Source organism: Grammomys surdaster, unplaced genomic scaffold (genome assembly GCF_004785775.1).
Source record: "Grammomys surdaster isolate TR1022 unplaced genomic scaffold, NIH_TR_1.0 126298, whole genome shotgun sequence".
In the NCBI taxonomy this organism is placed as follows: Eukaryota; Metazoa; Chordata; class Mammalia; order Rodentia; family Muridae; genus Grammomys; species Grammomys surdaster.
In genome coordinates this window covers 5,471,792-5,486,980 of record NW_021621098.1, presented here as the reverse complement: position 1 = coordinate 5,486,980, position 15,189 = coordinate 5,471,792, and the positions used below count along the sequence as shown (strand labels likewise).

General features: G+C 42.1%; 1 protein-coding gene across 4 annotated transcripts in view; it reads right to left on the bottom strand.

The window, feature by feature from the left end:
* Window positions 1–15,189, bottom strand: part of Osbpl1a (oxysterol binding protein like 1A) — a 173,134-nt gene that overhangs the window by 87,465 nt on the left and 70,480 nt on the right. For 3 of the 4 annotated variants that reach the window (XM_028759474.1, XM_028759476.1, XM_028759475.1), the window contains one exon: window positions 12,316–12,422. In XM_028759474.1, coding sequence (XP_028615307.1) covers window positions 12,316–12,422 — 107 coding nt within the window. Of the gene's footprint in view, window positions 1–4,964; window positions 5,109–12,315; window positions 12,423–15,189 lie in introns of those variants that run through there. The other variant, XM_028759478.1, reaches the window with a different exon arrangement.

Here is a 15,189-nt window from a genome sequence, read left to right as displayed (position 1 = left end):
CTGGCAGTCTAGTTTAATATTAGGACAACTCAGACTAAAGCACTCTGACAGTCTAGTTTAATATTAGGACAATATTAGAATAGCTAGAAAAATGGACATGTTCTATTTTCTTTTAAATCACAATTTATCCCAAAGAGAATTTCTCCCAAGAAGACAGATAACAATTTCCTGTTATGTACCTTGGATACAGGTATTCTGTACAAAGGCTGAAGTCAATATTCTTGGCCATTTGCTTTTCTTATTTCTAAACTTGATGTGCCTTTGTCAAGGTGAGAAACTAGTTTATACACTAGTACCAACACTGATAAAGGTGGACCATCTTATCCTATGGGTAACGTGTCCTAACTATAGCTGTATTTGTTATGGCTGTTGCTCTTTGGCACTAAATCCAGAGGCAACATTCTGGACTTAGCTCTAAGTTTTGCATCCTCCTACCTACATAAGCTGGGACAACTAAGCAAGCTTGTCTCCAGGCCCTAGTCCCTTCCTCTGAGAAATAAGAGTCTATTTCTTTTAAACTGTGCTCCATGGAGCTGCATCAGGTGATGAGAGGGTACTTTTACTTTCATCTGCCCATGTACTTACATCTAATCCCAATGAAACCCATAAAAACTAGTGAAACATGTCATACGAGATTGATGTATTATTTTCAATTTTCAGGAAGAACTAACATATACTCTAATCCTCTCTATCACATGCAAAACGAACAGTTATACTCACCAAGCACCATTCAGCTGTTCAGAGTTCAGAATAACAGCACAGTATGTTCTTGTAGGTAGATGTTGATTGCTCAAAATACAGCTCAGAACCACCCCATGCCCATAGCAAAGGAGCTTAGTAAAGGAGAGCAGGCACCCACACAGCAGACACTCCTGGGCACGGCTTCCCTGTGTCTCACCACAGGATGCAACTTTGCACGGCTGCCATTCCCTTCATTGCCCCTGCCTCCCAGCATGATGTCGCTCCTCTAGTACACCATGCTGGAACCATGCTATAGAGCATATGACGATTACCTAGATATACAACTAGTAATACATTTATTCCTATCCCATACAAGTTTCAATACAACTTGTGACAGAAAGGAGTTAAGAAGAAACTCTATGTAACACAGAAAGAAGGTGAGCCTTGCTATAAAGTTTGCCTGAAGCCAAAGACCAAGCTCTCTTTGCTACTTGAACTGGTGCCTCAGGTCCCACAGAGCAGCTGCTTTACTGTCCCCTGTCTAGGGATTCCTCCTAGGCTCTCTACCTGTAGTAACTAATGCTGTGAGCACTTAAAGAAACTTTGACGCATGGGATCCTGGGATATGGCTACCAGATGGTTTTTAAAGAAACTACAGCAAAGAAGGGATAAAAGATGCAGACAAGGAAATGATTGGCATGAAAAATAAAGCGTGTGGCGAGGAAACATGAGTCACAAGGGGAAGAGAGCCCATGGAGAGAAATGCAGAGTTACAGACCCAGAGGAGGAAGGTAGGTAAGAGTGGAAAGAAACATGGGAGATATCCAAATCACCTCTAAGTTTCAGGTGTTGTAAATATTAGGAGGGCATTTGCTTATACTTCACACCTTAGTATCTGCAACCTATCAAGAAGCAATCTTTAAAATGCAATATTAGAGTCCATAAAGTAATGAATAAAGCTAGCAATGACATTCACTAAATTACAAACTATTCAAACAAAAGAATAACTAAAATCTAGAAAAAAAAAACAATGTTGAACAAAGTGTCTATATTTCCAGAGATTAAAGTATAATTAATGTACAAACAATAAAGGTTAATTTACAGAAAGTGAGAGAAAAGTGTAAATTTTAATTTAAAATAATAAGGTGAAATAGATGTCACAGCTAAAGGTAGATCTTTGAAAATACAGGCAAGCAAAGCTTTAACAAAATTTATTTGAGAGATATAGATCAATTTGAAGAAAGAGAAAAATGCTTTCAGAAACACTTTAAGAATATTGAGAAGAGAGAGTAATTATAGATCCAAAACAAATTTAAAAGACAATAAAGGAGTTCTAACGAAACCTTCATAACAATAACTTCCAAACTTTAGTGGAAAGGGGATGTCCTTAGAAATACATAACTTGCCAAAGCTAATGTAAAAAGAAATAGAAAACCAAAGTGGTCCTATAATTAGTTAATATATTTAAATAGTAGTTCACAAAACTTACAAAGGCAGTTTTGTTAAAAATTTTCTACTAAACTTCAAAGATTACTCAGTTTTACACAAGCTGTATGGAATAGAAGAGTGAATACTACCAAAATGATTTTATGATATTAGAATAACCTTCATAGAAAACCTGATGAAGACAAAAAAATTACAAGCCATTCTCACTTACAAAAAGGTAAAATCCAAAGTTTAGCATTTTCCCTGATTTTAAAAGATGTAAGAATGAAATGAGAACATCGTTAGTATGGTAAGTGATATTTATGAACTACTTTTTAGTTAACTTGTAGAGGTTACAATTGTTTGTTTTAAATCTTGGATTCACTATTACAGCATCTATCCAATACTGCCCTGAAAGCCCTTACCAGGAAATTATGAACAAGAAAAAGAAATCCTAAACATAGGACTAGAAAGACAGACCACAACTGCCAATCTTTGCAGATGACAGACATCTGAGATCAATCAGTCTATAGCTATGATTTCTACTACCTTGCTCTCCCTCTATCCACTGCTCTGCTGGCTGCAGTCTGGCTTCTTCCTAAGTTGTGAGCATAAACCTCCTCTCACTGGAGCCCACTGACTGCTCGGCTCCAGCAGCTTGGCCACACTCCAGTTCTCACCTGGACTCCTCTGCATCCCGGCCCATGGCCTCTCCAGCTTTGGGGCTCTCAGGCTCGCAGTCAGGATGACCCCACTTTGAGGCTCTCCCCTGCAGTCAGGCTGACCCTGCTTTGGGCTCCCCCCACAGTCAGGCTGGCTTTTCCTAGTGTCCCCCCCCCCCCCCGTTCTCTCCTTTCCTCAGACTTGCTGTCCACTTGTCCACTGTCACTCTTTTGGTTTCAAACTTCATGTCTGTATGGGATTACTCACTTTTGAGGCCTTGAGCACAAAGGACGGATGTCAGGTGAAGTACCAGTGATTCCCAAGCTTTTATAGGACAAGTAAGGGTGTGTTGAATGTCAGAAACAGAGCTAACTCACCTTCCCACATTCCTAGTCCCTACCTATGCAGTAATTTATACCAGAAGCTGGGAGTCAGCTCTGACTCCACCTCCCCCTTCATGCCTCACAATCAATCTGGCTCTGATTTATGCTTTGTAAAATCTCTCTGCTCTGTAATGTCCTCTGCTTAAGTAACAAACTTGTCTCAGTCTTATGATCTCTCCAGTATCCCTGTACCTCCATGTTCTGATTGCAGGCCTGTCCCCCAACTCTCCTAAATAGCAAATCTGGTCAAATCTCTCCCTGGATGAAAATCTTTGGGTGACATTAACTTCCAGCCTTGGATTAAAAGTCTTTAAGCACACTCCACAGTCCTTAGAGGAGCCCTTGCTTGCCCTTGCTCGCCTTCCTGACTGTTCCAGCTAACATTTACCCTTTTGGTTGCTTTGGACTTGTTGCTTCTGTAAAAATCTCCAGCTTGAAGAAGTCCTGCAGGACTCTCTCCAGAGTACTGAGATAACAGGTATGAGCCACCATAGTATTAAGAACTCATCAGTTTATATACACTATTTTAAATGTGCTTTTATAAACTATCATATGTATGAGTAATGCACTTAATTTTATTATGGAATAACTAAGTTATATTCCCCCATTTTGTAGAGTACAGAAAGACCAAGCAAAAATATTATGTGGGTTGTTTTTACCTTCAATGAAATTATTGAAAATTAATCTATAAAAGACTCCTATAGAAGAGGATGACAGTCTAGCATATTCACAAGGATCCAAATTCTGTCAAAGCTCCAGTCCTGGCAAAGGTAACATGGAGACATAAGCTGAACTAACTGCCTAGTCCTTGCATTGAGATTAAACACTTACCAGAACAAAACTGAACCACCTTGCCAAATTACCAGTTCCAGTGCTAACCAAACACTGCACATGAAGCTCCAGTCTGTGGAAAGGAGATTTTATACTCGGCCTCGTGATCTACCCTACACTTAATCCACCAACACGAATTGCAAACATTTTTCTCTTTTCACACTGCTTTCTGCCAAGCAATGCTATTCCTTCAGAGCCAAATGCCGCCCTTGAATCTAATCAAAATGAAGAAACTTTTAATAGCCTCAATAACTCTTAACAGCTATACTCAGCTCTACCCAATCTTTCGCTCCTGACCATTTCCCTCCAAAGAAAAAATCCAGCTCAAGTGAAAACCAGATCCTTTGAATGCTAGGGAGATGCCAGCGAGCTTAAGCTACAGAGACAGGGTCTGAGTAATAAAAACCCCTTCATCAAAATGTTTGCAAATGAAAGCCCCCACCATACTCATGACTTCTCTTGCCTCAATCCTCACATGCACTTCCCTGCCAGCTCTAGGAATTTCAGCGATCTCTGAAACTTCCCTGGTTAAGTTCAAGTCAATGTCAGAGAAGAGACATAAAAAAAAAAAATCACTAACTTGGAAGGTTATTTAGGACAATTGTCTTTCAACGCTTTACTCCTCCCACACCGCCAGGCTCGACCTAATACTAACATATAAATGTGAAACAACAGCCAAGGGCTGTTCCCTGGGGGCTCTTCTAGGAATCCAAAGGACAAACACCAGGAAGAAGCCCATCCCACCCCTCCCCACTGGCAGAGGAAAAGGGGACACTGGGTCTCGTGGCTAATCACCCCGCCTCAGACAGCCACGGCTCCACTAGGCTCCGCACAAACCCGTCCAACTATTCTTGGATCAACTCACATCCCTGGATCACATCTGGCTGGTCCCCTCTTTCTTGCCTTGCGCGGAGGGACACCCCACCCCCCATCCACCAGAGCTTCCAGGGAAGGGCTGAACAAGCACACAAACCCACCCACCTGGGCTGGGTCTTGAAGACCCAGGCTGGTGCGCTGCACCCCAGCTCCTCCTCGGCAAGCTTCAGCACAGATGCTTTCGGCCTGCTCGCCTCCCTTCCAGACGATCTGATCCGTGAGGCACGACCCAGGGCAGTACCGCAAGGTCTCCCTAAGTCACCTCTGCGGCCCGCCCCTGGTCCGGCAGCTGCTCCCGCCTTCCCAGCAGCGGTTGAGGACGAGCCGAGGCGCGCCCGGTGGCCCAGTACTCTGCTGCTTGACCACAGAGGTCGGCGTTGCCCCTCGCCTTGGCCGCTGGGCTCGGCCTCAGACCCGCCCTCCAGGACTCACCCGCCCGCAGAGTCCCAGCCGGCGGAGCTGAGCCGAGCGGGCGGGCGGGCGGGCAGTGTGGCCTGCAGCCTACAGCAGGCGGTTCCCTTCCTTGTGGTCGCAGTCCCTCCTCCTCTTCCCTGTGTCGGCTCCGGGAAGCTCAGGTAGGGCCCGCCGCCCGGGAGAGCCTGCCCACAGCCTCTAAGCTGAGATTCTCCAAGGAGAAGTAAGGGATCCTGGCTCGTAGCGTGAGCAGTGCACACTGGCTCCTGCAAGGTCCTAGAGTGGCCTTGTGCTCAAGCCCTCTCCTTGACAACTTTTAAACGGCCAGCACGCTGCTGCTGAGGAAACTCACTAAGGCAAAAGGCATGCTCTTTCAGTCTTGGCTGTTACAGAAGGGCTCACTATCCCTAAAGCAGAGAGAGTCTACAAACTTACACCCCAGTGGGTCTGAGCTGGAGCTGAGCAAACATTCTGCACTGCTGACCACTTAAAAGAGATGGCTTCTCATTCTGACCAGCCTTGAAGGATAGACCAGGACTGCAGGAGCAGACTTTCCCCCAGACAAAAACACACTTCTGACATGCTAATGAGACTTCTGGCTAAGTTTGAGGCTCTGGTGGAGAAACAAAAGGAAACTAACTTCTAAAATGTACACACCTGTTCTCTATCTAGAAGAGTACTTTACTGAGCAGGGCTGTGATAAACAAAATTGATGTTTATTTAACAAGCCCCAGAGTACCCCGGGTTCCTTTAGACACATGGTCAGTCTATTTGTAGGGCACACACAGCTCAGTCAGAAAACTTGGAATCCATGTCTGGAAAGTTTCAGTGTCTTTGAAAATTCTAGATTGATAACTAAGAACACTTGGCCATGAAGAGGAGGCCCTGGCTACAAAATTTCCCCTTCAGGCCCTAAGATCTAGAAAAAGAATTCAGCTTACAGAAGGTCCTCACAGCAGGGATAAACAACAAAGGAGCTTTGTTTTTAGAAGGCAATTTACAAGGACACTGGAATGGGGGAGGGGCACTGCACTGATCACTTCACGTGACCCTGCTCACTTCTATCTCGGGTTTCAGATTTGGAAGTGGAACTCCCAAACAGGTATATACATTTGCTTCTAGCTGATGCAGCAGAGTTTAGATGTAGTCTGATCTGACTCAAACGCTGTTTTTTCTTTTGTAGTCATTGTTCATCAGACTTCTATTAACCATCTACAACATGCCAAGCCCTGTGCTACAGATGCAGTGAAGAGCCAGTGCCTTTAAAGAACTCTGCTGTGCTGTATGTAATGACACAATGTGGTAACACAAGGCTGGAACAGAGGGAGCAGCTAACCTAGTTTTGAAGGGTGGAACCTGGGATTAGGACACCACACTCCTCCTTAGAGCTATCCTGGGAACTTTACCAGAGCAGCCAGGGAGAATGTGTGTTGGGATGGAGAAAAAGAGACTGCGGGAAATGATGTCAGACTGACAGGATTTAGTCAAAACTAGGGTGAGGAAAAAGGTCAATTAGAGATAATTCCCATGGTCTCAGCTTCAGTGGTAACTCTGAATTGGAGAATTCAATTTTAGACAAAACTGCTTTTGAAATACCTCTTACAGAAACATACAAAGTGTTCAAAAAGCAGCTGGCATACTGACTCAGAGCTCAGGAAATGTCTACGGTAGTATGTAAGTAACTGTATTTGTAGTGAAAGGAGTAGGTCCTACCAGTCCAGGAAGACCACCCACGTAACTATAATATTTAAGGCACTGACTGTAAGAGAAGCAACGCTTCAGCAGGTCAATAAGCAAGGAACAGAGCAGCCACAGAGGACAGAAGAGAAGCACCATGGACGGCCCAGGCAAAGGTCAAGTCCTTCAGAAAGCAAACATAATTCAGAAGAGTCCTCTCACCAGGTTTATTGTACACATCTGTAATCCCAGCACTAGGAAGACAAGCAGGAGGGTCAAGAGTTCAAGGTTAGCCTTGGCTGCAAATGAATGATACCAGCTGGACTACATTAACGCCTATTCTAATCAGCCTCTCTGTACCAACGTGGAGCACTGATAAGAACCACTTCTGTGGACTGGTGGAATGAAGAAACTGCAAGGAATAGTACCATGGTACCAAGGTTTTAGGAATCAAACAGGAAAGAGACATACACACAGACAACAATGGCTACAAGTAAGGAAAGATGCAAAAGAAAAGAACCGCTTAAAAGCAGGATAAGAGGTGGGAGCTTCCTATGCAAGAAGAAAAGGGAGAGCTCGTACACACACACACACACACACACACACACACACACACACACTGAGGTGAGGGCACAGGACAGACTGAGAATGTGAGCTGACTTCCTAGGAGAGGAGACAGCTGGAAGGAGGAGGAGCTGGAGGAGCTGTCAACATCATTGGCAAATGCGAGCAGAGGGACCCACAATGACTGGAGCACTACTGGAAAGCACAGGAAGTTAAATGAACATCAGAGGCCATGCCTTGTTAGAGTGGCAAGCCCACACAATCACGATTTCTCTTCAACAGTATCAGTGTTCTATCGGAAGGAGTAGCACAGATTCTAACCTCTCAGATGGTCCAGCCCAGTATCTACGTCTTTCCATTGCACCATCACCTAGCCATACATCTGGGTCAGGATCCTCAGCTGCAGGAGGCTTAACATCAAAGTATGTGGTGTTTATAAGTGAACTTCTAGCAACTTCAAACAGGCAGGTTCCTGATTTCAAAAAACTGGTTTGAGTAAGCACTCAGGCATAATACAAGGAGAATGCCAATGATGGCTCCCATGTTTCACTGTTCCAGAACCATACTCTGATGAGAAAAACATAGAAATAGATAATTTATGAAACAAATTTCTAGCTTTTTGATAAAGTCTCAGATTAGGTTAAAGAAAAGCAAAACAGTATTGCTATCTCCATGTGTTCCTGTAGCTTTCTTTCCCTTTTAAAGATCCACAAAAGGATTAGGGCACTACCTTAGTCAATGAAGTACTTGCCTTACATGCAAAAGAACCTGACTTTGAGCCCCAGAACCCAAGTAAAAAAAGCTGGGAAACATGGCTCACACTTGTAATTCTAGAGGTCACAGGAGACGGGTAGATCCCTGGAGCCTGCCAGCCAGCCTAGACTACTTGGGGAATTTCAGGCCAAAGACAGCCCTGTTCAAACAACAAAGTGGGGGACATCAGAGGGACAGCAGCCTAAGCTCTCCTCAGGCCTCCACATGCCCCTCGACCACCATCATCACAAACACACACACAGACACACACAGACACACAGACACAAAAGATGTTCAGCTTAGTTTGGAATCCTATAGTTTTCTCAATGAGTTAAGTTGTTCTTTCTTTTAAGAATGTAAAATCTTCTCACAATAACACTTCACTTATGTATGGTTTATAACGAAAGCCCCAGCTATTTAGGTCATATAAGAGCATGTCCCCAAAAGGAAAAACACCCACAAATTACAGAATCAGAAGGCATGAGACTCACTTACAAAAGCCCACAAGCACTGAAGCTGTCTTCATTTCCATATCAAGCCAGTGCACTCTCTAATAGATGTGACTGGACCAAGTCTGATACTCTGCTTTCTTTGTAAATAAACCATGATTAGACCAAGTAAATCAGAAGGGTCAGTACTCTGCTGTTAGATGAAAGCCTCCCATGTGCAGTCACCAAAGGTAGATGCTGATGTGGAAGTCAGGAAGTGCATGCTGATAAGAGCCTGATATGGATGTCTCCTCAGAGGTCTTCAAGAGTCTGACATATTCAGAGGCAGATGCTCACAACTAGCCATTGAACTGATAATGGGGTTCTCAATGGAGGAGTTAGAGTGAAGACTGAAGGAGCTGAAAGGATTTGCGGCACCATGAGGAGAGCAACAATACCAACCAACCACAGCTCCCAGGGTCTAAACCACCAGCCTGGGAGCACGTAGGGAGGGATCCAGGGCTTCAGCTGAATATGTAAGAGTGGAGGACCCTGCTGGGCATAGGTGGAAGAAGAGAACCTTGACCTCATGAGGGCTGGATGCCCCAGGGGGTGCGAATTTTGAGGGTGGGGAGGTGGGAGGGGGGATAGATAGAGGTTACATCCACAGAGAAGAAGGAGGAGGGGTGAGGGGATAGGAGGTTCCTGGGTGGGTGGGGAATGGGGTAAGGGGACAACATAGGAAATGTAAATAAAACATCCAATAAAATAAATAAATAAATAAATAAATAAATAAATAAATAAAAATAAAAAAGAAAATGGGCTATTACCCTGATCTACACAGGGTGTATAGGTATACAAGTGGGTTCAAGATATGATTGAATTCTATAAGATTGCTTTCAAGGCAATAAAAGGTCTTGTTTCTTAATAAAAATAAATAAAAAATAAAAGCCAAAGAGCAAATAAGAATTTAAAGGTGTTATTAGGACTGATCTCTTTAACACAATCCTGTGAGTATTTTCTTAAAAGTAATCACTAATGCAAAGAGACAACCCTAGGATACCTGAAGATATAAAATTAAGACCCAGAGAGAAGGGACCACAGGGTTAATTAGTTAGAATTAATCCTGCCAGTGTTCAGAGACCTGTGGCACCAGGCACGGGGGCAGTCTGTTTATACTGCTGCACATCATCTTCCTGGCAAATTTTAGAAGCTACAAGATTTAATGGTCTTCCACTAAGGCAACACTTTAGCCTATCTAGACTGTTTCAGTAAGAGATGAGTTATACACTGCTTTATTAAATAGATAATTTAAAAATTAAAACATGTATTTTTCCAGAAATGAAACACACACCAATTTAACTCCTGTTTGGCCTTAAAATGATACCTCCCTTGAACAAAAGGGTATACGCACACTCACTAGGTACTACCTAAGAAATGAGAGACTTGGATTTACAGAGTGCTAAGTACCATATGAAGCTAGCAATCTAATTTGGATCCTAAGTTACGATCTCAATTCAGATTTACTTTGAACACTGTATCATCCCTCATTTAAACAAACTAGCACATGAAATTATGCCAACTACCAAAATCAGAAATGCTAAGAAGGAATGTTTTTGGAAAAACTGGCATTTAATCATTAAAAGATGAAATAGTGAGAAGGTTGAGGAGAACAAGCTGGTCATGTTTGCTCTAGGTTGTACAAAACAACATCTTACAGGCTGTGCCTTACCCTGCGAGACTCCATTTTATGCCATGCCATTTGCTCCACTTGGGGTGGAAGTGCTGATGCAGAATGACTTTATCTGGTCTGCGCAGGCAAAAAACTATCATCTGTACAGGACAAAGCATGCACAGACCAAAAGCTAGCTTACTCATGCCAAGTAAAACGTTACCTATAAACTGAGCAAAGAAAAACACTGGCACATGGGCATACCAAAGCTACATCAGAAAAACCCGGTCCAGAAACACACAACACAACACACAGAGGCTGGAACTCCCCACAATTAGGAAGAACATTTGACATTGTGCTGTGGTGGCACCTGATATAGAACCATCAGGAACATGGTATCAACCTGCAATGAGCTTGCAACTTTGTCTCTGAGTCAGTTCAGTACATTCCTCAGTTCACACAGACCACTGAAATTGCAATTGATCTGGACTTGGACCTGCACCTTTAATCAGCTCTGCCTTGAATAGGCTCTGCCCATCATCATCCCAAAACCTTTGACCAGCTTCCTTGATGCCTTACCTAATGAGCTGCCTTGGTCTCGGTGTCTATACCAGCTCTCTGGTTCTGCCTTCCTAGGTCCTCTGCAGCCTCTGTAATCCTTCCCTCACCATTCAGCATCCTGCATTTCTCACATGAAGTACATGCCTGATCTTTAGAGTTGAGATTGGAATAGACTGCAAATAACCAGTGTATCAAGCAAAATCAAAAGTATATGGTGAATTATAACCAAAAAAATTGATCTAGTTTATAAATGTACTTTTATCAGAGATTGTAAAGTATTTTTAGTTATTTTAAATTATGTGTGCACCCATATGGCTGAACAGAGGGGAGATGTGCACACGAGTGTAGGCCCAGAACCTAGATGTCCTAGAGCCAGAGTGACAAGCAGGTGTGAGCCAAGCAACTGGGTGCTTGAGAACCTGACTTGGGTCCTTTGTAAAAGCAAGTACTTTTAACCATTATCTGCCAGCCTATTAAAACTATTATTCAATAGACTCTGATATTGTGGAAAGAAAAACACACCTTTGTCTATAGCAAAGCACCTGTACAGCTAATGTGCACCTGTAATCACAGCAGTGTGGAGATCAAGGCAGGAAGATCATGAATTTGAAAAAAAAAAAAAAAAAAAAAGCAGGAGCCTCTCTGAAAAAGAAACTAAGAAATAAATGAAACGCTCAACGCACAGTTAAGGTTTTCCTGTGGCTCTAACAGACTTCTTTTAAAGACTGTTCTCAATGAATTCATACTAATGTTTTCTTTTCCTCTACATAAACATATATATGTTGTGATTCACATACAAAGGCAGAATTTTAAAACTTATATATGACTTTGCAAGGCTCCCATTCACACATGAAAGAACAAGTAGTCAATATCTGCATAAAAAAGAAACATAAAACCAGTTGTATGTTTCTCACCTTATCAAACCCAATTTCTAATCAATAATTACAAATAAAATTATAACAAAAATACATTAGATATCTTAATTCAGAACATTAAGATCTGAACAGGAAAGCAGCAGGGGGAGCTCCTCATGGGGCTCAGTTACAGAGGCCATCTAACAGTTCCCCGTTTTCTAGGTGTAAGGCCTTCTGCAACCTTCACGTGCAGGTTTGTTGTAGAATACACTCCCATCCCTCTGTTACGTTTTGTTAAATATGGCTACATCAATAATATATCCCGAGGATGTAAGCATGGGTTATTTTACAATCACCCTACCTGAACAAGAATGAGGCCATTCTGAATTTTGATGGGAAATGAAGTTTTCATTTCCTTTGATAATACTAATTTAGTACTACTTTTGAACTGCTTAAACACAATGGCTTACCAGATAATTAGACATGTGATACCCAAGCAATTGCTTTTAAAAGTTCAACTCTGGATGACCTACCCCTTCCTGTTTAGTGAAGAGATTAAGACAGTCACTCAACGCCACACAAGTCTCTCTAGAAGCTTCGGAGACAACGTCAGCTTTCTGAAGAAATGATGGAAGCACATCTATAAACAAACAGAAATGGGTGTATGCAATGAGTGGATCTCTGATGTCAAACTAAAACCACCAAAGCACTCTACTGGCTCCTTGCTGTGAAACAGAGACAGGGTGTGCTTCTTACCACTGTAGCCAACACCTGCTAATCAGTCAGTCAGAAAAGGACAGAGCTAGGCTTTGAGGGCCCTAGCAACTGGGCAGTGCTGTGACTATGCTAAAGGAGCAGCCCATAGGCAGAGAGCAGTGTTCACAACACAGCCTTCCTTTTACCACTGTCTCTGCTGGGTAAGTAATTTTATTCAAGAGCGAAGTGCTAAAACAAGACAAAAATAATTCTGTGGTTGACATAGAGGCTAACATGTCTGAAGGCGGCATTAATTCAACTTCTCTAGCTCTTATTTGGAAAAATGTTTCCCATAAATGGGTATTTGTGCTTTCAATCCCCAGTGGAAGCCTGCTGCCTGGTACTGTGTGCTTAAGCTAGGGACAGAGAAGGAAATGGCAATATCAGACCCTGACTCTGTCAGGCAGGACAAATCTTAACCATTTACCCATTAAAAATAAAAAGCAAAAACAATGCCCACGGGAGAAAACTGAAAACAGACATTTACCACTTAAAAATAAGTAAAATACTGTGAACACCTTGTCTACACTGATGCAAGAGAAATGTTTGGCTTTTTGTTAATTACACCCTGAGATCATTTAAACTTATTCTTCTAGCCAAAAAAAAAAAAAAAAATCTTAATATTTAAGAAAACATTTCACTAGGATAAAACTGAAAAAGAAAACTTGCAGTATTCTTTGTATTTCAAATACTCTTGACTTATTTAAAACAATGTTGAGACCATAAGCAAGGACAATAGGCCAACCAGCTAAAGCAACTCAAATGCCTGTTTTACCAAGTGTTGGGGCGTGCGCAGTAGGCCCACTAAGACATCAACACTTCCAACTGTAAAGAAATAATGTTCTGAGGAGAAGGAAGTTTAGGAACTCAGGTAAATCACCAAGAAATGTGTGTATAAGTGTTTATAGTCATCACTTGGTGATAAACTCTAAACACCATGCTTCTCAGTCTTGCTTCAAATATTCCAAAATTGTCTACATTAATGAAATTTAAGGAAAAGGATCTTATATAGGAAAAATATTTATCCAAAATTCTAAGGTAAAAGTAAACAACAAAAGAATAAAAATGAGTAAATAAAGAAATAAGTCGTCTTCTTTAACATGGACATACAGGCCAAGAGCATCCCTTCTCTCCCCACTCTCAGCAGTTCCCAGGGGGCCACTACCCTGACCCACAGAGATGACTAAAGGCTATTAGACTCTGAAATACACAGCTTTGCATATGTTTTCTTTCTATTTCACTCTTTGATACACACTGTCAAGGTTTATTCTCTACTTGCTTGTCAAATGGCTAAGAAAGTAGCACATACTGGGTGTCTGGTACTCCAGCAATAGAAACATAACAGATGTCACACACAACTGTGAGACATGCGAGAGAAACAGACTCAGCCTTTGTCTTCCATAAATGTTCTGGGTAATCTAGTAATTTTCCACTTTTGTGACAAATAATGTTAAGATGAAATCATGGGTCTGTTTTTAAGTAAATACCATCACACACTTAATCATCCCCAGTAAAAGCTAGGCTATATAATTTCTGAGTTAGTTAGATACAAAACAAATATTAAGTGTCCAAACATGCAAAGAATACTTAAATGTACTTAAACAAACTCATTCTACAAGCTTTTTAAACATACACACACAAACACAAAAAAAATGCATGCACACAACTACCCTCAAACAGAGTCTAGGAGCATAGGTCAAAGCAAGTAAGCATAGGTCAGAGCAAAAGTGTAACAAGCATGTGAGTGCTCTCTGTTCAGTTCTCAGGTACACACACACACACACACACACACACACACACACACACAACTTCCTTTCGGTCTGGAGATAGACCTTAATTTTTGTGGCAGTTTGCTTTAAGACTTGAGGACCCCTGGCTTATGATCTACCTAACAAGCCAACAAGACCAGCTCCCATAGGCTGGCTTTGTTGACAGTCATGTTTACACACACAGAAAGAACCAGAACTTTCAGAAAGATGAACAACTAAGAATCACGAATAATATGTGTTAGACTCTTAGTGTTTGGAACTAAGTGGCCAGCATAAATGCAACTTGGTCACTGTTACCTTACTTGACCTCCTATCAGAATATTATTGCTAACTTTGAGGATAAAATTATTTCTGTACTGAAAATATTTTTAAAGTAATAAAAGCTTCTAGAAGATCATACTGGAAACAGCCTAACTTTAGAGACCTGTAAAAAGCTCACTCTGTCATTTTTCATGATTATACTGTACAATCTTTACTTTGTTTCTTCCAAACCTTTGATTGAGATAATACTTCTCTAGGTATCACATATCCTAACAGTCACAATTTTCTCCACTGGGAAAATACATACATTGTGTTCCCAGCCCTAGTCCAATGCCATCCTCCCTATAAGGCCTTCCTTAAAGATCTCCATGAGTTTCAGGGCAATGCTCACCCATTCATTTGTCAGTCCACTCTGCTATCCATATAAACTGTAAGCTACTTGGTGAGCTCCAGGTCTACACACACACACACACACATGCACGCAGGCACACTCACAGGGAGAAAGAGAGAGAGAACAGAAAAGTAAGGTCTACATGCTACACACACAAGCACGCACACAGGGGGAGAGAGAGAGAGAGAGAGAGAGAGAGAGAGAGAGAGAGAGAGAGAGAGAGAGAGAGA